We start from the raw sequence: 21,830 nt of genomic DNA, 5'->3' as shown, positions 1-21,830 counted from the left end.
TAGATTTTCTTTGCCCCAATCAGAAATCCTAGAAAGATCAGAATTTAGGCAATCTGTGGCATCCCTGCATGATCTGTTGACTTCCTGAAGGGTTGGACATCTCTGAAAGGATGTGGAAAGATATAGGGTGGTATCATCAGCGTAGGAGTGGATAGGCTAAGAAGTTTCGTTAAAAAGATCACTAATGAATAATAGAAAAAGAGTGGTTGACAGGACAGAACCCTGAGGAACACCAATATTGATAGATTTAGGAGAAGAACAGTGGCTGTCTACCACAGCAGCAATAGAATGGTCAGAAAGGAAACTTGAGATAGAGTTTCAGAGAAAAGGATAGAAACCATAGGAGGGCAGGTTAAAATCAAAGCTTTATGCCATACTCTGTTGTAAGCTTTGGTATCTCTAACACGACAGCAAAAGTTTCACCGAAATCTCTGAAAGATGACCAAACTCAGTAAGGAAAGCCAAGAGATCACTGATAGAGCAACCTTGACAGAAGCCATACTGGAGATCAGATAGAAGATTGCCAAGTGACAGATGTTTGAGAATCTTCCTATTCAGGATAGTTTCACAAACTTTAGAGAAATAAAAGATTAAAGCTATAGGACGGTAGTTTGAGGAATTAAAATGGTCACCCTTATTTGGAACAAGCAGAATGTAGGCTAACTTACAGCAAGAAGGAAAGGTAATTGATAGACAAAGTTGAAAAAGGCAAGGTGTAAGCACGGAAGCACAATTTTTGAGAAAAATAGGAGAGACCCCTTCAGGACCATATGTTGTCTGAGGGTGTAGGCTTGCGAGGGCATGGAAAACGTCATTACAAAGAATTTTAATAGTAAACATGAAATAGTCAGAGAAAGGAGGAGAGGGAGGGACAAGCCCAGAATCGTCCAAGGTGGAGTTGTGAGCAAAGATTTGAGAGAAGAGTTCAGCTTCAGAGACAGAAGAGATGACAGTGGTGCCATCAGGATGAAAGAGGAGGGAAAGATGAAGAAGTGAAGTTATTTGAGGTGTTTTTGGCTAGATCCCAGAAGTCTCGAGGGGAGTTTGAGTTTGAAGGATTTTGCCATTTTCTATTTGTGAAGGATAGTTTGGCAAGTTGAAGAACAGACTTGGCATGATTCCGGGCAAAGATATAAAGTGCGTAAGATTCAGGAGATGGAAGGCTCAAGTACCTTTTGTGGGCAACCTCTCTATCATGTATAGCATGAGAACTGGTTGTGTTAAACCAATGTTTAGAAGGTTTAGATTGAGAAAAGAATAAGGAATGTACGCCTCCATGCCAGACACTATCACTTCTGTTATGCGTTCAACACAAAAGAGATGGGTCTCTAACACGGAAACAGTAATCTTTCCAGGGAAAATCAGCATAATACCTCCTCAGGTCCCCCCAATTGGCAGAGGATAAATGCCAGAGGCACCTCTGCTTTTGGGGATCCTGAGGGGGATTGGAGAAATAAGAGAAGATACAGAAATGAGATTGTGATTGGAGGAGCCCAATGGAGATGAAAGAGTAACAGCATAAGCAGAACAATTAGAGGTGAGGAAGAGATCAAGAATGTTGGGCTTATCTCCAAGACGGTCAGGAATGTGAGTAGGGTGTTGCACCAGTTGCTCTAGGTCATGCAGGATAACAAAGTTGAAGGTTAGTTCATCAGGATGGTCAGTGAAGGGAGAGGAAAGCCAATGCTGATGGTAAACGTTGAAATCTCTAAGAATGGAAATCTCTGCAAAAGGGCAGAGGGACAGAATGTGCTCCACTTTGAAAGTTAAATAGTCGAAGAATTTACTGTAGTCAGAATAGTTAGGGGAGAGATAGACAGCACTGAAGAATTTAGATAGAAAATGACTGTTTAGTCGAAGCCAAATGGTGATAAACTCAGAAGACTTAAGAGTGTGGGCACGAGAGCAAGTTAAGTCATTGCGTATGTAGATGCAACATCCAGCTTTGGAACAAAAATGAGAATAGAGAAAGTAGGAGGGAACAGAGAAGGGGCTACTGTCAGTTGCCACAGACAGCTGTGTTTCTGTGAGGAAAAGAAGATGAGGTTTACTAGAGGAGAGGTGGTGTTCTAGAGATTGAAAATTAGATCTAAGACCACAAATGTTGCAGAAGTTAATGTAGAAAAAATTGGGGGAGTTGTCAAGGTATTTTGGGTAGTTATTAGGAGAGGAGTCTGACCTGGGGACTCCGTGGCTAGGTTTGTTGTTGCCATTTTTTTTTTTTTTTTTCAATTTCCAAGTGAGTGGTATATATGTGGTAAGTGCGTGTAGTTTTGTGTGAAAAAGGAGAGTTGTCTTTATAGGGCAAGCTGTTACTGACCTCCTTGAATTCTAAGACACAAATGGAAACATTCAGCGAGATCACAACTAGCTTTATGGAAGGTTCACAGCACCCCCCTAACTAGTGCTATTAGACCTCGCTGGGAGTAAATTATCATTTCGGTAGGTGTCGACTTCCTCCTTCCGTTGAGCATGACTTGTAAGCAATGCATCAAATAGATGAGGTAACATTACAAGCATCACTATCACCACCAGTCAGACTCAAGTAAATTTTGACAGCACATGTTTCATAAGAAAGCTGTAGACTTAATCGAAGAATGTTAGCATTTTGTCAATATTGCTTCAGTTCTCTCATGGGACTAGACATAAATGAGTGGAAGTGAGCTCAGTGCAACACAAGAGAGACAATGCAGCTGCAGTTATAGACTCACTGCTTTAGGTGACCAAAACATTACCCATCATTTGGTTTGACATTTATCAGTGCTACAGATAAGGAAGATCTCATTGGTGCCTTGAGGCAGCACAGTGACAGAAGGCAAACATGATTGATAGTTGTCAGCGTGAAATTTATGGCGATAATTTGTGCGAAACTGAAATTTGTTTTGTTTTAGAACAAAGTGCCAAATTCAAGGATTGTGAAATTCACATAGTAGAGTGAAACTCAAGAGGGTGGGTGTAGTTTAATTAAAAAAAAAACTTATTTAAGAAAAGAAATAAATGAAAATATTGTCTGGTTTGACAAAAAGAGTAATTATTGATTATTTATTTATTTGCAGCAAAGTGGTGGTCAAGCTTGGGAGAGCACATGTCAACTGAGAAAGTCACCAGAATCACATGGGCAGGAGGTTCTTCCTAGTCCCAGTCAGCAACCTGTGGTAAGGATTTTGAAAATTTTTAAGCATTGCCTTAGATTTTTTTTTTTTTTTTTTTTATGAGATATGAGGTCCTTAGAATCATATGGTACCTAATGCCATGTGTACCAAAATGAGTTGCGCACACCAAAGACTTCAGTATCTTCCCTTCTGTTTGGAGTGTGAATCTGCAGTACAGAAAGAGAATGGGAATTTGGTTGAAAATCAATATAAATCAAGGTGACTTCATTTCTATGTCCCATTGTGTGCAGCATGCGTTTTGTATAAGAATTAGAGTACCAAGCTTTGAGGTGGCGTAAAGTTTGAGCTGACTAGAGCTATCGACACAAGGAGTGTTGCACCTATGAGCGTGTCTAGGCTAATTGGAGCATGCGACACATGTGTTCTCAACCTATCAGCATCAAGGAACATCCCCCTCCACACCAGAGTTTGTATACAGATACTTTTTGTGTGGTGTTGTTTTCCATTAAGGAGTTCTTGCTGCTGCTATGAGTTCATCAAGTAGTGAAAGGAGGTCTTGCCCCTGTGGGAACACAAAAAAGATTCAGAAAATCGAGTAAGTGGGAAAGTAACATCGTAAAGCAGAGGAAAAATTTGGACAAGGATTATGTGTCACCATTCAAGGAGACCAAAGGAGGATGCAAGTATTGGTCCTACCTGAAGTGATGGATGTTTTACAAAAGTAAAATAAAAAAGCAGTAATACCAAGAGTTTGTCTTGTTTCTTTAATTTTTTTAAGGAGCACGGTGAATTAATCTAATTCAGGTCATGTTTCGCTTATGCAAAGTCTAGTTGGCTTGAAAATTTTAGAATGTTTGTGGGTGTACATGTAGGTCATTCTATAAAATTTTATCAAGTTTAGGTGTATGGTATTCGAGGTAGAGGGGCACCTTGAGATATGAGCTACCTGAGGTACAAGTTTTTTTAGATATGAGCTACAATTAGGTCCCTTTTTTTTTTTTTTTTTTTTTTTTTTTTGAGATATGAGCAAAATTTTGAGGTGCGAGTCATGCTTGGGGATGTTGCCACTGGTCAGTGGCTCGGCACATTGGTTCAGCCTCAGTAGGGCTAGCATGATCATGTTTCCCACAGATCTCGTGCACTATGATTGTTCTTTCATTATTTTCACACTATTTACTTACCTTTTTTTTTTTTTTTTTTTTGTTTAAATTAAATGTAGATTTAATTTATGTCAAATGTTTACATGTGAATGGTGCCTGCATCCCTTCCTCCTTCCCTCCTTCCCTCCTTCTCCATTCAGTACGTCTGTCTCCAAGGTAAGAACACTAAATAAACTTTTGCTTTTATTTTTTATAATTTTAGGCTTTGATAAAGTATACTTGTGTACGTAACTGAAAAGGCTAAAGAAATTCCTCCTATTGCCACCTACTTACTCCACCTACGCTTATCACTCATAAGAGGAGCAATGTAAATAAACCTGTGGCAACAGTGGTGCAGCCCCTCTCTCTCTCTCTCTCTCTCTCTCTCTCTCTCTCTCTCTCTCTCTCTCTCTCTCTCTCTCTCTCTCTCTCTCTCTCTTTTTTTTCTCATACATTGTAAGGTAATGTCACATTAAGACAAGTTGCCTCCCCATGGGTAGGGACAAGCAGTTAGGTACAGGTATTTCTTGATTTATGTGAGGGATATGTTCCTGAAAGGATCATGTAATGCAAAAATCACAAACTAAACATAATTACTGAACCAAACTGTACAGTACATACCAAGTCTGGAGCATTGCTTTCAGCTGACATTCTTCTCTCATGAACACCACATGTTCAAATCATCTTCCGTTACATCACAATGTAAACAATGCTGCTAGTGGCTGGACAAGACCACTGTGTTGGTCTTGTTTTGCTGGTAGCAGGTCCTCCCGCTAGGTACCAAAATCTGCCTGATACCTCTTGCAGGTAGCATTGCCAGCCACATTTTGACAAGTGTTGAAAGATATGAATTGTAGGATATGTATGATATGTTGGGTAAGGCACTGAGAAAGAAGAGTGGAGAGAGATATCAACAATAGCAGTGTGCAGGTAACAACGAAACATTTGAAACTTTTTTATTATCCCATTTAGATGTATATTGTGTTCCATCCATCTTTCCCTTACTGCTTGCTTCTTCACATTTTTCCCACAACACTCGTCTAAGATTTAAAACTTTTCTTTTATTATCCCATATAGATGTATATAGTGCTCCTTCCATCTCTCCTTTATTGCTTCTACACATTTTTCCCTGGTCAGAGACACTGGTTTTTTTTTTTGCATTTTCCTTTGAATATTGGTGAAATATTGGCTATTTCCAATCTTTAGGTACTCTTACCTGTGATAATGATGCCACAACCAAACTGTAAACCTTATCACCCAGTTGTTCCCAACATTCCTTTAAGATTCAGTTTGATACTCCACACAGACTCATTGATGTATTCACATAAAGTTCTTATAGCATCTTGACACTTCATCATAATTCATAAGTAACTATGGCTGTATTTTACTTATTCCTCTTCAAATCTCTTTCAGCAATAAACTCCCTTTCCACAGTAAAAACTTATTTGAACCTCTTTCATATCTTGTACATCCTCATTAACTATTTCATTGGCTTTCAGTCTCATTATCCCTTTTCTTCATCTTCCCATTTCTATGTCTATAGGATAACTTCGGCTCCTTTATACTCTTATCTAATACAGTCAACTCTCAATTAATGTGAAGGTTGCGTTCCTGGAGATGTCGCGTTTTTCAAAATCACGTTTCTCAAGCATAATTTTTCCATAGAAAACAATGGTAATAGGATGATGGGGTATGTTCCTGGCTACTAGGAAAGTCTGCCTTTTTTTTTTTTTTTTTACACCTAAAACACAAAAAAAATATTGATACATCATTGGGTCGTGGATTACAAACACGCTCTCATTTTATTAGCTCTAATAGTATGGAACATCCTCTCCCTCAGTCCCATTAAAATTACAGGCAACCCCCAATTAAAAAATGTTCACGCAATGAAATTTTGCTACAACGAACGTTTCCTTTTACTACCATCTGCTCGTATAACGAACACCAAACTCACTTTAGCAAGATTTTATCCAGGTAATTCTTTTTCAAAGTTTGAAAGCTCTGCTGTATCACGCAACACGCAAACTGACAGGCTTTTGAATACACCAGCGCCTCGTGGACAAAACGCGCACCACTCATTGCCCCTACCATTCCCTGCTCTTATTAGTTCAAAACAATAACAGCGTCCAGCAGCAGCTCATCTTCCCTCACTCAGCATGCCACCAAAACGCCCTGCAACCAGCCCTGCAATGTCGCCCAGCGTTGCTAAGAAGACCAGGAAGTCTCTTACTCTCTAAGTGAAGCTGGATATTATTCACAGACATGAGAGAGGTGAGAAAACTAATAGCATTGCTTGCCACCATGGCTTAATTCCAACTAGTGTCTCTACTATTTTCAAGTCAGCAGACTCTATTAAGAAGGCTAGTGAGACCGTATCTTCCTTGCAAGCTAAAAGAACCACCTGAACTTGTGACTCTGCAATGGATAAAATGGAAAGCCTTGTGGAAATGTACATAAGTTTTGTATGCAGTACAATGATGCGCCCATTGTTTACATTCCACAGGTTGCTGGCTAGCGTCTTTCCTGCTCCACTTTTTCTCCCTTCATAAATTTAGGATCATCAACATTATAAAGTTACGTACATACATACATTAGTGTACATTATAATGACATAGTCCTAAATTAAACTGCTTAAATGTTTTCCTTCATAATTTTTACTCGCATTAAACCTTTTACTGTACAGAAACTCCCCTACTTACGAACATTCGACATGCCAACATTCCATACATACGAACAAATCTTTTAAATACTTAAGTCAAAAAAATTGTTTGAAATATGCTAGGAAACTTCAAATTTCCCGCGCACAAATATAGTTCATGAGTCTGCCACGCCATGGCGCTGCTGAGCTCACTCAGCTGTGCGCATCACTCCCCTGCCCTCCAGGCTCCCACCATAAACACGAAAGCATCTGTTCACTGTGTCCTCGTGTACCGCCAATTTTTGTGCCATAATTCGCTTTACCTGTGCATCATTCCATCAAAAATGTCGGGTGTGAAGCGAAAAATAAACGGTGAAGCCAGTGGAAGTGCCAAGAAACGTCAGGCTATAACTTTAGAGGTGAAAATGGACATCATAAAACGGCTTGAGAAAGGTGAGAAAATGTCTGATGTGGCACGAAAATTTAATATGAATCGGTCAACTGTAGGCACAATTATTAAGAACAAAGAAAAAATAGTGGAACATGGGAAATCTGCAGTGCCCATGCAATCAACCATCATATCGAAAAAGAGAGGGAAAGTGATTGAGGAGATGGAAAAACATCTCGGCATCTGGTTCGAGGACTGCATCCAGAAACGGAAACATCTATGCCTTATGATGATTCAAGAGAAGGCCCTGAGTCTATTCAATGAACTGAAGGCTGAGTATGGTGAGGATGTGTCATTCACTGCAAGTCATGGGTGGTTTAACCGCTTCAAGGCGCGCAATAACTTGCATAACATGAAGGTATCTGGTGAGGCGGCGAGTGCAGATGTTAAGGCAGCTGAGAAATTCCCAGGAAAACTAGCAGAAATTATCCACCAGGGAGGCTACACACCACAACAGATTTTCAATGTGGATGAAACTGGCCTCTACTGGAAAAAGATGCCTGGCTTCAAAGCTGCAAAGGATAGACTGACGCTACTGCTTGGGGGTAATGCTAGTGGTGATTTAAAATTAAAGCCCCTACTGGTGTACACCTCGGAAAACCCACGAGCCCTGAAAAACATTGCCAAGGCATCTCTTCCAGTTGTGTGGAAGAGTAACTCTAAAGCTTGGGTCACACAGGCGATTTTTCAGGAGTGGTTTTATAATCAATTTATCCCTGAGGTGGAGAAGTATTGTCGGAGCAACTCCATTCCATGGATAACGCCCCTGGCCACCCACCTTACCTAGATGACTTTCACCCTAATGTCAAGGTTGTCTACCTGCCACCCAACACAACCTCCATTATACAACCTATGAACCAGGGAGTCATCGCAACTTTAAAAAAATACTATCTAAGGCGCACTTTCTGCCAGGCACTGAAGGCAACAGACGAGAATGATATGACTCTGAGCGAATTTTGGAAGTCATATAACATCTACAATACCATAAAAAACATTAATACCTCCTGGTGGGAAGTTACAACCACCTGTATGAATGCCGTATGGAAAAAGCTCTGCCCTCAGGTTGTTCATGATTTCTCTGGGTTTGAAAATATTCATGAGGAGCAGGAGGGGGTTCTTGACAATTTAATCTCCATGAGTGAGAAACTGGAGCTAGAGCTGGAGGAGCAGGACTTCACAGAGTTCTTTGATGACAATGACAAGGAGCTATCTAATGATGAACTACGAGAATTGGAGAAGCAGAGGAAGGAGGAAGAAGTGGAAATGCCACCAAAACATTTCCAAACTAAAAAGATGGCAGAAGCTTTTGAATCCATAGAGGCAGGCAGCCTTGGCAAATTTTGAAGAACAGGACCCAAATGAAGAACGACATGCCAAGGTGTCAGCAGCTGTTCATGATGCACTGAAATGCTACCGCGTCATATACGAGAAAAAAATTAAGGCTGTGAGCCAATTGTCATTTCATCAGTTCTTCAAACGGGTAGATAAACGTGAGGCAACAGTACCATCCACTCCTCAGTCAGTGCCATCTACCCCTGAGCCAGTGCCATCTTCATCCTCTACACACACGCCTGACGCTGACAGCGATGCTGACGACCCCTCCACCATCTCGTCACCCCCTTCCTCGCCTGCCACTTCCCCCAACAAATCCAAGTGAACAAGGTAAATCTTAACAGTTTCCTCATTTTCATTTCAAGCATGCAATGTTTTCTGTTTTATATCTCATGTGAAATGCTTTCATGTATGTAACTGACATAGCCCTAACGTTAAAATGTGTAACCTAAATGCGAGTCTGTAACCTAGCGGTAACCATGTCAGCTGTTTGACCCCGATATACAGACGCTTAGTCATCCCAGATTTATAGACACCTGTTCAACCCCATTGATCGACACTATGTTAATTAATCTATCCATGTTTATCGATCTTTCTCAGTATGGTATGGTGTCATCCCCCAGTCTAACAGATAGGCTTCGTGTTGTGTGACGGCCCTGGTTGTGTTTTCCTGCCCAGCTGACCACACACCATCGTATCGATCGGTTCGCCAGCCAGTCACCACTACAATATATTTTTTTTTTAAATAAAGTATGTTTTTACATTAAAAGTTGTATGAATCACCATCAAATAATATTAAAAGCATTACATATTACAGGTACTGTATAAGGTATGTCGTACTTATTGGGATTTATGTACATATATTCTTAATGTAAACAAAACTTTAAAACAATGGGAAAAAAGGTAATGGAGACCCCACTTTGGATATACGAACAAATGGAGTTAAGAACAGCCTCTCGGTCCCCATTATGTTCGTAAGTTGGGGAGCTTCTGTACTATGATGCACTCTCGCTTTGTTTACTCTCAGTAGAAGTTCAAGTCAGGGGTCAAACTTGTTACAATTGGTTCAGTTAACGAAAATTCACTCAACGAACGATTTTTTAGGAACGTAACCCGTTCGTTAAGTGAGGGGTTGCCTGTATTAGATTGCACTGAAATCCAATACTTCTTACTTCAATTCAGTGGTTACAGTCTTACTTGATATCTTAATTTATTTTACATTGATTCCAATGGGGAAAAAGGTTTTTCTTCAGAAATATATATATATATATATATATATATATATATATATATATATATATATATATATATATATATATATATATATATATATACAGGCAACCACCGTTTAATGAGGGTTCACACAACTAAATTTCGCTATAACGAAGGTTTCATTTTACTACTATCTGCTCGTTTAACGAACACCAAACTCGCTTTAACGAAGTTTTATCCAGGTAATTTTTTTCCAAATTTGAAAGCCCCACTGTATCATGCAAGCTGACAGGCTTTTGAATACATCAGGAGCTGCTGGTACTAAGGCCTACCTCAGGAGAAATCCTGAGACACCTGTAGAATAAAGATCAAGATCAAGCCTCTCGTGGACAACACAGGCTCTGCCGATACAAAGGCCTGACTCAGAAGAAATTCTGTGTCACCTTTAGCATCAAGATCAAAATCAAGATCACACGCACCACTCACTGCCCAGTCAAAACATAACAGCGTCACCAGCAGCTCATCTTCCTTAGTTCAACTTACCACCAAAACCCCCTGCAATGTGGCCTAACGTTCCTAAGAAAACCAAGAAGTGTCTTACTCTTGAAGTGAAGCTGGGTATTATTCACAGACAAGAGAAAGGCCAGAAAACTAATAACATTGCTTCCCACCATGGCTTGACTCCATCTACTGTATACTATTTTCAAGTCAAGAAACTCTATTAAGAAGGCTAGTGAGACCTCATCTTCCTTGCAAGCTAAAAGAACCACCAGAACTCGTGACTCTACAATGGATAAAATGGAAATCCTTGTGGAAATATGGTACATAAGTTTTGTATGCAGTACCATGATGCGCACTTTGTTTACATTCCACAGCTTGCCGGTTAGTGTATTTCCCGTTTCACTCTCCCTCCCTTCATAAAGTTAAGATCATCAACATTATAAAGTTACGTACATACATACATTAGTGTACATTATAATGACTTAAACTAAACTACCTAAATGTTTAAATTCATAATTTTTACTTTCATTAAACCTTTTAATGTACTATGATGCACTCTCACTTTGCTTACTCTCAATGGAAGTTCAAATCAGGGGTTAAACTTGTTACAATCTGTTCGCTTAACGAAGTTTTGCTTAACGAAGTTTTGCTTAACAAAGTGTTTTTTAGGAACGTAACCCCTTCGTTAAACGGGGGTTGCCTGTATATATATATATATATATATATATATATATATATATATATATATATATATATATATATATATAGGTATTGTGTATGTATGTATATATATATATATATATATATATATATATATATATATATATATATATATATATATATATATATACAATAATCGCTTGCATATCCGGATCACCACTATCCGGAGCTGCCCTCAAGCATATTCAAACCTACCGCGTGACCGATCGCTTTATCCCGTTATGTGGCGGCGTCACACTAGCACTTTTTCCGTTGTCTTCAGTGATTTCCGTTAGATTTTTTACTGTTCCGCCAATTATTTCCGTCGTCTTCAGCCAGACGGAACATACTATTTTCTTCTAGAGTCAATTTTTTATCAAATTAAGATTTATGGTTTCTAACCAAAACTTTTATAATAAAATTTATTATTTTGCTAATTGGAATGATGCTATAATCTGAACTTAATATCATTTTCATTAGATGTAAATGTATTTATATATACAGTCAGCGCAAAAGAAATGGCCGCACCCGTTGATATCATGTCAAATCTACTGTTAACTAAGAATATAAGGTATATAGGGGAGAATAAAACACAAATACTGCTATATTTTGTTATTAATATTTTGTCATGTTACCCTTCACTTTCAAGACAGCCGTAACCCTACTTGGCATACTATCAGACAATTTTCTGAAGTAACTTAAGTCAATGTCATTCCATATGGCGCTAATTTTGTCACGTAACAGATCAACATTCGATACAGGGAGCTTGCCAACTTTTCGCTTTATTTCATTCCATAAATTTTCAATTGGATTTAAGTCTGGACTGTGCCCTGGCCACTCAATCAACTGAATTTTCTTCTCAGACAACCATTCTATAACACACTTTGCCCTATGGCATGGACCACCGTCCTGTAAGAAATGAGGCTTCTCATGTTTCTCATAAAATGGCAGCATGTGATTTTTCAGAACACAACATATAAGGCACCATTCATGTTGACATTCTTATCTTAAAAATATAATCCACCTCTACCCTTTTCACCACTGAAGCAACCCCACACCATCACACCAGCTGGGAATTTCACAGTTTTTACAGTGTACTTAGTGTCATAGTGATCAGAACCCATGGGACGTCTCACTTTTATCTGTCCTTTAGATATCGTTTTGAATGCACTTTCATCGCTTAACAGCACAGACCGCCAATCTTCTGAAATCCACTGTCCGTACCTCCTGCAGAAAGCAAGTCGCTGTTGTCACATCTCCGTCACGAGAGGTTTGTGAGCAGCTCGGTTACACGGCAGTTTGAGATCTTTCTGTAGCCGGTTTTGAATTGTCCTAACTGCTACATCTCCCAGGACATCAGCATGCTGTTCCTTTAACTCCCTGGCTGTTGTCCGTTCTTGGCTGTGTTTTACGTTTCCTCCCCGTCCTCTTCTTCCTCGCCGGAGTCGCACCTGTTTCCAGTGTAGTGGCTGCTTTCTTCAAACGGCGAACATTTTTCTCAGATCTTTTTGTTCTTCTTGCTATTTATATGTTGCTTAAGCCTTCACGAACTAAGGCTAACACAATGTCCTTTTCTTCTATACTTAGCTTGCTAGGACCCATTCTGTTGTGATGACGATCAGCGGAAGAGGAAAACAGTGAACGATATCTTCTGTACAGTGAATGATGTCAGGAAAAAGGAGGGGAAAAACCAGAAGTACCTCCTCTCACTGACCACCCAGACAGCCTGGAGCCGTGGTGGTGAGTGGTGACTGAGTGCAGTGGTATCTTTCGCGTATAAACACTTGGTGTAATCCCTAGAGATGCCATATAGGTCAATTTCTTTACCGTAATATGCTGCATTAAAAACTGCAAGGGGGTTCATTGGCAATAAAGTTAATGTTGTGTAGATCATCGTAAGGTCGCAAGGAAATATTCCAGACTGAAATATCAGGGAAAATGTGTGGTATGAAAGAAAAAGAGTAACTGGTAACTTTCAGTGCAAGGCGTTCAAGCTCTACGGAGAAATTCCTGGACTGATGGATGACACAACTTTGGAATATTCTAACAAAGCTGTCTGATAGTATGCCAAGTAGGGTTACGGCTGTCTTGAAAGTGAAGGGTAATATGACAAAATATTAATAATAACAAAATATAGCAGTATTTGTGTTATATTCTCCCTTATATACCTTATGTTCTTAGTTAAGAGTAGATTTGACGTGATATCAACGGGTGCAAACATTTCTTTTGCGCTGACTGGATATATATATATATATATATATATATATATATATATATATATATATATATATATATATACATACAGGCAATCCCCGTTTAAAGAAGGGGTTACGTTCCTTAAAAACACTTCGTTAAGCGAAACTTCGTTAAGCGAACAGATTGTAACAAGTTTAACCCCTGATTTGAACTTCCATTGAGAGTAAGCAAATTGAGAGTGCATCATAGTACAGTAAAAGTTTTAATGAAAGTAAAAATTATGAAGTTAAACATTTAGGTAGTTTAGTTTAAGTCATTATAATGTACACTAATGTATGTATGTACGTAATTTTATAATGTTGATGATCTTAACTTTATGAAGGGAGGGAGAGTGAAACGGGAAATACACTAACCGGCAAGCTGTGGAATGTAAACAAAGTGCGCATCATGGTACTGCATACAAAACTTATGTACCATATTTCCACAAGGATTTCCATTTTATCCATTGTAGAGTCACGAGTTCTGGTGGTTCTTTTAGCTTGCAAGGAAGATGAGGTCTCACTAGCCTTCTTAATAGAGTTTCTTGACTTGAAAATAGTAGACAGTAGATGGAGTCAAGCCATGGTGGGAAGCAATGTTATTAGTTTCCTGGCCTTTCTCTTGTCTGTGAATAATACCCAGCTTCACTTCGAGAGTAAGACACTTCCTGGTCTTCTTAGGAACGTTAGGCCACATTGCAGGGGGTTTTGGTGGTAAGTTGAACTAAGGAAGATGAGCTGCTGGTGACGCTGTTATGTTTTGACTGGGCAGTGAGTGGTGCGTGTGATCTTGATCTTGATCTTGATGCTAAAGGTGACAGAATTTCTTCTGTGTCAGGCCTTTGTATCGGCAGAGCCTGTGTTGTCCACGAGAGGCTTGATCTTGATCTTTATTCTACAGGTGTCTCAGGATTTCTCCTGAGGCAGGCCTTAGTACCAGCATCTCCTGATGTATTCAAAAGCCTGTCAGCTTGCATGATACAGTGGGGCTTTCAAATTTGGAAAAAAATTACCTGGAGAAAACTTCGTTAAAGCGAGTTTGGTGTTCGTTAAACGAGCAGATAGTAGTAAAATGAAACCTTCGTTATAGCGAAATTTAGTTGTGTGAACCTTCGTTAAACGGGGGTTGCCTGTGTATATATATATATATATATATATATATATATATATATATATATATATATATATATATATATATATATTTACAGGCAACCCCCCCCTTAACGAAAGGGTTACGTTCCTAAAAAAACACTTCATTAAGCGAAACTGCGTTAAGTGAACCGATTATAACAAATTTAACCCCTGACTTGAACATCCATTGAGAGTTAGCAAAGCAAGAGTGCATCATAGTACAGTGAAAGGTGTAATGTAAATAAAAATGATGAAGTTTAACATTTAGGGAGTTAAATTTAATTTAAGTCATTATAATGTACACTAATGTATGTTATGTACGTAACTTTATAATGTTGATGATCTTAAATTTATGAAGGGAGGGAGAGTGAAACGGGAAAGACACTAACCGGCAACCTGTGGAATGTAAACAAAGGGCGCATCATTGTACTGCATACAAAACTTATGTACCATATTTCCACAAGGCTTTCCATTTTATCCATTGTAGAGTCACGAGTTCAGGTGGTTCTTTTAGCTTGCAAGGAAGATACAGTCTCACCATCCTTCTTAATAGTCTGCTGACCTGAAAATAGTAGAGACAGTATATGGAGTCAAGATGGTGGCCAGCAATGCTATAGTTTTCTCACCTCTCTCATGTCTGTGAATAATATCCAGCTTCACTTTGGAGTAAAAGACTTCCTGATCTTAGGAACGCTAGGTTACATTGCAGGGTGTTTTGATGGTAAGTTGAGCGAGTGAAGACGAGCTGCTGCTGACGCTGTTATGGGAGTGAGTGGTGCGTGTGTTGTCCACGAGAGGCTTGATTTTGATTCTACAGGTGTCCTAGGATTTCTGAGGCAGGCTTTAGTATTTGCGGCGCCTGGTGTATTCAAAAGCTTGTTGGCTTGCGTGATACGGCGGGGCTTTTAAACTTGGAAAAAATTTCCTGGATAAAACTTCATTAAAGCGAGTTTGGTGTTCGTTAAACAAGCAGATGGTAGTAAAATTAAACCTTCGTTGTTGCGAAATTTCGTTGAGTGAACCTTCATTAAACAGGGGTTGCCTGTCTATATTGTTCAAGCCTAGCAGCAAAACGTGGTTCAGTTGTTTGTTTACATTTTTCTGTGAGACGCTCCAAGGCAGAACTTCCAAATAGCAAATGGCCAAGATGAGCTGCTCTGTCGTTTATGAGTGGACAAAGCTGTCTGAAGTTTCTCATAAAGAGCATTAAAGTAAAAAAATAGGAACAAAAAAATAGCAGCAGCTGTCTGGGGGTGAAGGGGCAGCCATGTTTGTTTGCAGTTGACAAATATGACAAAGAAAGTTGACGGAAAAGTACTAGTGTGACGCCGCCTTTACTGTTGGGTGTAGATCCCACCACCCCTTGTACTGCTTATGTACCATTTTTTGTTCCAGATTATACATTTGATGTGCTTTCATTCATTGTTCTCTTACTCATTTGCGCTATGTACATGTTTTTTTTCTCAATTTATAAGGGGTTGGGAGAGGAAATTCTGTGTATCTGGGTATTTCATGTATCCGCCAAGGACTTGGCTGCTATAATTCGGATACGCGGGAGATTATGTATATATATATCCGACTTATACAAATTCCTCACCCCAAAAAAGAAATAAACTCAGACTTTAGGGAGATGCAGGATTTATTTATTTAATTTTGTGGAATTTAAGATTATGGTATTTGTATCGTATCTCCAAAATCTTCAGACCCTAAATTACCAGATGATATAGTTTATTTCTTGATAATTAAATACCCTTCCCATCAGGAAGCCATTTTTAAATGTTTTGTGTGATTGTGTCATAGCCGGACTCACGCCCTACACAGTACGTGGCCAGGAGTCAAGTAGGGAAGTGTGTCATTTAGCTTTCTAAATTTTGCCTGATAGGTAGAAATTGACGAAAATTAGAATGAGAAACATCTAGAAGAGAAGACAACTAGAAACAAACAAATAAATATATTGTTGTGAGACAGCTGGACTTTCAATTCTGGCCTCCCCTCTCCCATCCGTCATTCGACTTATCTCCCCCATCCAAGACCCTGCCTCACCCCATGCCTCACAGCCAGGCTTCTCCACCATCTCTCTCTATATCATAAGACTGTTATGATCTTTTCTAACACTTTTTTTTCTTACTGCCTTCATCATCACAACTTTACATGACATAGCTCTTACAATAACACTATTACAAAAAATTATGTTGAGACAAAGGTAGAAAGCTGTACCAGACAAACAATAAATACTTCACTATCATTATGTCTCTTCAACGCACTAATAATGACTCCGATAGTGTCCAATTCAGTAGTGAAACAGCAGATTACCATGACGCTGCTGATGGCACATTCCCAACCCTAACATTTTCTAGAGAAGCAGGTATCTTATATGTTATCATTCTATCATGCTCCAGAAAGTCATGATTGTATACACAATCATTTCCTCTCCCAATCCCTTATAAATTGAGAAAAAATATGTACATAACCCAAATGAGTAAGAAAATAATGAACGAAAGCACATTAAATGATTGTGTATACAATATATATATATATATATATATATATATATATATATATATATATATATATATATATATATATATACAGTAAGGTCTCGGTTTACGTCAGAGTTACGTTCCTGAAACATGACGTAAGTCAATTTTGTATGTAACTCGAGTTTCCGTACAATTCAAAGCATATTATGGAGTTTTCAACCAATCATTGTTTATGGTCATTCAGGTAAGTTAAAGGTTATATTGTTATTTTATTTACATGTATGTAGGAATATGAAACACAAGCTTGTTTTTGTTGTTGATTAGTGCCACGAACGCGAAGGACTGCAGGTTGCAGAGAGGGGTGGATGCCTGAGGCCGCCAGAAGGGTGGGCAGGTCGAATGTTGTGACGCCCAGGGTGGACAGCTAGGAGCGTAGTGCAGTGCGGTGGGAGTAAAAGCGTGGGCAGTGGAGCAGGAAATGCAATAGGAAAGGGCAATAGGGATCAGCAGACAGGCGCAGACGGTGCAAGTCTGCTGCAAGTGTCGTGTGGCCCAGGCGAAGGCTCCGGAGTTGTTATTGTTGTGACGGGTGTGTGAGCCCTCAAGGTCGTCATCCTCCCCGTTGTCATGGTAAGGGGCTTCCCATTTTCTTCTTCCCTCCCTCACACACAGCTGCTGCCTCCCTTCTCATGTCTTTTAATTGTCCTCTTTTTTCTTGTAGCGTAATGGTTTTCCTTTTGGCATCACTGCTGTCATTAAGAAGTTTTCTCTTTGGTGCCATTGAGCAAGATACTAAGAACTTGAGTCAGTAAACGCAGAAGTAGGATAACACTCTTGCCAGGGGCGACGGTGTGGTGGAAGTGAGGCAGGGTGTTATTGTATTCAAGCGTGAGGCGGGCGGTGTGGCGGGCAACCACCAACAATAACAATAAATCCCGCTTTACGATTTATAAATTTTCAATTTTTTTAATCTTAAATTGCCTTATAGTGGACTGACGTAACTACGAGTTTGACGTAACTCGAGACCGACGTAACCCGGGACTCTACTGTATATATATATATATATATATATATATATATATATATACATACATACATACAGGCAACCCCCGCTTAACAAAGGTTCACACAACGAAATTTCGCTACAACGAAGGTTTAGTTTTACTACCATCTACTCGTTTAACGAACACCAAACTCGCTTTAACGAAGTTTTATCCAAGTTTGAAAGCCTTGCCGTATCACACAAACCGACAGGCTTTTGAATACACCAAGAGCTGCCAATACTAAGGCCTGCCTCAGGAGAAATCCTTGGACACCTGTGGAATCAAGACCAAGATCAAGATCAAGCCTCTCGTGGACAACACGCGCACCACTCACTCCCCTGTTCAAAACATTAACAGCATCTCGTCTTCCCTCGCTCTACTTACCACCAAAACACCCCTAAGACCAGGAAGTCTCTTACTCTCGAAGTGAAGCTGGATATTATTCACGGACACGAGAGAGGCGAGAAAATTATAGCAATGCTCGCCACCATCATGCTTCCATTTACTGTCTCCATTATTTTCAAGTCAGCTAACTCTATTAAGAAGGCTGATGAAACCGTATCTTCCTTGCAAGCTAAAACAACCACCTGATGTGGTACATAAGTTTTGTATGTGATACAAAGATACGCACTTTGTTTACATACCACAGGTTGCTGGTTAGTGTCTTTCCCGTTTCACTCTCCCTCCCTTCATAAATTTAAGATCATCAACATTATTAAGTTACGTACATACACACATTAGTGTACATTATAATGACTTAAATTAAACTGCCTTAAATGTTTAACTTCATAATTTTTACTTTCATTAAACCTTTCACTGTACTATGATGCATTCTCGCTTTGTTTACTCTCAATGGAAGTTTAAGTCAGAGGTTAAACTTGTGATAATTGGTTCGCTTAACGAAGTTTCACTTAACGAAGTGTTTTTTTCGGAACGTAACCCCTTCGTTAAGCGGGGGTTGCCTATATATATATATATATATATATATATATATATATATATATATATATATATATATATATATACTCGTATTTAGTTTACGCGTTTTTGTTAATACGCGACCGAAAAAATATAATTAATAAAATTTGTGCAGTCAGTTTGCTTATACACGATTTGGCCCAACCACATTTTCAAACTGAGCGCTAGACGCAATTTCAAACTGCGTGCCAGAGATTTCCACAGCTGGCCGATAGGTGGGAGCTCCGCTGCCATGGACGCACTCTTTTGCTACACAATGATGCAAAAAGAATTTTCCAAGAAAAGTGCCAGACCACCATGCTGCAGTTTTTCAAGAAAACACTAGTGGAAGATGTAGTACCAGAAGAGGATGTGGACGATACTGTGGAAGCGGTGGAGGTAGAGGAAGAGCAGGTGGATGATGACGTCCTTGACTAGGAGGTGGACAGCAATGGCTAGTGCTTGTGAGGTGTAAAGACATTGGCGTCCTGTGTTTATTTTTTTTACTAGTGTTTACTTTTATACTGTGGGGTTATTTTTGATAAATGGATTTTTGATAAAGTGGAAAAGCTTAGAGGAAGATGGTGACTCTCTGAGGTGTGAGTGGTGAAGGCAGTAACGCAGTGAGTGTTGTGTTTACGTATTCTTTGTTTTATTGTTTTCTCATTATTTTTTGTGTACTCTTATTATTTCTTACTTTTCCATTTACTTTAAATACACTACTAGTATTTAGAATGGTAAATGATAAAAACATGTTAATTTAGCCAAATAAATAGAGTATTTTGTACAATTTTTATGGACCACATCTTGCATTCCCCCCTATTATCTATTGTTTCTTATGAGAATTACAAGTTTGTTTTACGCGATGCCTCTTGGAATGCATCTATTGCATAAATCAAGAGTTAACTGTATGTCACTCTGAGGTAGTATGAATAGGAAGTATTATGTCATAGGGAAACACTATGTGACTACATTGCTGCTAACATGCAAAACATTTACCAAAATGGAGCTACATCAGACATTTTTCGATCATTGTGGCTGTGAACTAGTGCTGTTTGCAGCTAGATACAACTTGTAACTAGCCTCTGGCTAGTACAGTGGTAATGCACTGGCCTGGCATTGCTAAGGTCGCCAGATTGAGTCTCACTCAGGCTTGTGAGTTTAAGCTGTTTACTGGGAGGTTACTGCTGTGGTTGAGCGCCACAGTGAGGAGTTGGATTCGCCTGGCTGACATTTTAGAGAGTACCAATTATGGTGGATACCGAAACTAAAAACCAACGAACTTTAACTTTTTAAGTATGTGTATGTGAATGGCGTATAAAAATGATGAATCAGAACTAAGTATTATAGGTTTGCAAGCTTCTATGGCAACTGTAATCCAAGAGAGATTTCTCTTAAGTGACAAAACTTCAAGAGTTTCCTTGTTAACATTGCTAATGTGTCCTGGATCTTGTTAACTGCATGCGTCCCCTCCTCTTGCAGCCTTGCTGCACAAGGCTTTCTTTCATCCCTATTCTGTTCAACTCTCTAATACAAGAGTTAACCAGTAGTCAAATCATTCATACTTTTCTCTGGTAAACTCTAGGACTCCCTACTTGCTTCTGTATTTCCATCTTCCTACTACTTGACTTCTATTAAGAGGGGAAGTATCAAGAGATTTGTTCCTTAATTTTTGGCTAACTCAAGTAGGCGTTTTTTTTTCCCCCTTGGCTGGCTTCTCTCCAGCATAAGAAAAATAATAGAATAATATTTACTGAATGATCTTTTTCCAGAGTCAAGCAATCGTGTCGCCGAAATTGATGCCTTATGCCATGTGTTCCAATTGTGGAACCAACAACACCAAGCTGTGGAGACGTAATGATAAAGGTAAGCTGCTGTACTTGTGATAGAATAATGTTTGTGTACTAAACAAAATAATGTCCCTACAAAGCAAGAGTAGCTGAGATATAGCACCTACTAATACACATGCATCATCCTGCATCTGGCCACCAGATGCAGTGGTCAACCCATCTAATTCAGAACTGGGATATTCCAAGTTCAATGCCCAGGCTAGGTCAGGGGTCTTAAGGTGGTCCTCCTTGTAATGTGACCCCTGTTCACCTAGCAGTGACTAGGTACAAAATGTAAGTTTGGAGTTGTGACCTGCTTCTCAGGGAGGAGAAACAAACTCCTGAAAAAGTACACAAGATGGCATGACTGTCCAGGATCTGGTTTTTTAGAATGGTTGGTGCTCTCTAGCAGCCATATTATATCAATACTAACGAAAGGTTAATATATATGTAAATTTTTAAGTTGATTTAACGTGGATTTTCAGCCCATGAGTTTGTCAAATAAATAAACTGCATAATATCATTATTAGATATGTTAGGAGGGCATATGAGAAACCTTAACTCATACACTCCAAGATTGTTTTTCAAAGCACATAAGTAGGATATATATATATATATATATATATATATATATATATATATATATATATATATATATATATATATATATATATATATATATATATATATATATATATATATATATATATATATATATTATTTATTTATTTATTTATACAGGGAATCCTCTTGATTCGACTGTTCACAGTTCGAATTATCGCCAATTCGAACAAGTTAATTAATACCCAATCCTCAAGGTTCGACCAACTGACTCGCCTATCTGACATTCATATCTCACATGCCACCCACCTGGTCAAATCCGCCACCAGTCCAAATTTATCGCCAGCCCACTAGGCGGAAGGGTAAACTGATGCTATCCTGTGCCAAGGCTGCCACTCATAGGAGAAATCCCCTACAGTAGGTGATTTTAGCCTAATGTAGGGGGTAGGGGATGCCTATAGGGAAAATAGCAATTTATAAGGGAAACTAGAGTTTATTGACAATATGTAAGGG

The 21,830-nt window shown here is 39.1% G+C and overlaps 2 protein-coding genes across 8 annotated transcripts in view; both read left to right on the top strand.

The window, feature by feature from the left end:
- Positions 1-21,830, top strand: part of LOC123498242 (protein abrupt-like) — a 328,757-nt gene that overhangs the window by 247,301 nt on the left and 59,626 nt on the right. For 6 of the 7 annotated variants that reach the window (XM_045245419.1, XM_045245417.1, XM_045245413.1 and 3 more), the window contains 2 exons: positions 3,057-3,155; positions 20,700-20,793. In XM_045245419.1, the coding sequence (XP_045101354.1) occupies positions 3,057-3,155; positions 20,700-20,793 (193 nt within the window). The remainder of the gene's footprint in view (positions 1-3,056; positions 3,156-20,699; positions 20,794-21,830) is intronic. The other variant, XM_045245418.1, reaches the window with a different exon arrangement.
- LOC123498244 (tigger transposable element-derived protein 1-like) lies at positions 6,868-9,618 on the top strand. The gene is made up of 2 exons (XM_045245422.1): positions 6,868-9,000; positions 9,271-9,618. The coding sequence occupies exon 1, from the start codon at positions 7,085-7,087 to the stop codon at positions 8,123-8,125; it is 1,041 nt and encodes a 346-aa protein (XP_045101357.1). The 5' UTR covers positions 6,868-7,084; the 3' UTR covers positions 8,126-9,000; positions 9,271-9,618.

Source organism: Portunus trituberculatus, chromosome 47 (assembly GCF_017591435.1).
Source record: "Portunus trituberculatus isolate SZX2019 chromosome 47, ASM1759143v1, whole genome shotgun sequence".
Lineage (NCBI taxonomy): Eukaryota > Metazoa > Arthropoda > Malacostraca > Decapoda > Portunidae > Portunus > Portunus trituberculatus.
The sequence above is the reverse complement of the archived record's forward strand: the minus strand, read 5'-3'. Positions and strand labels throughout refer to the sequence as shown.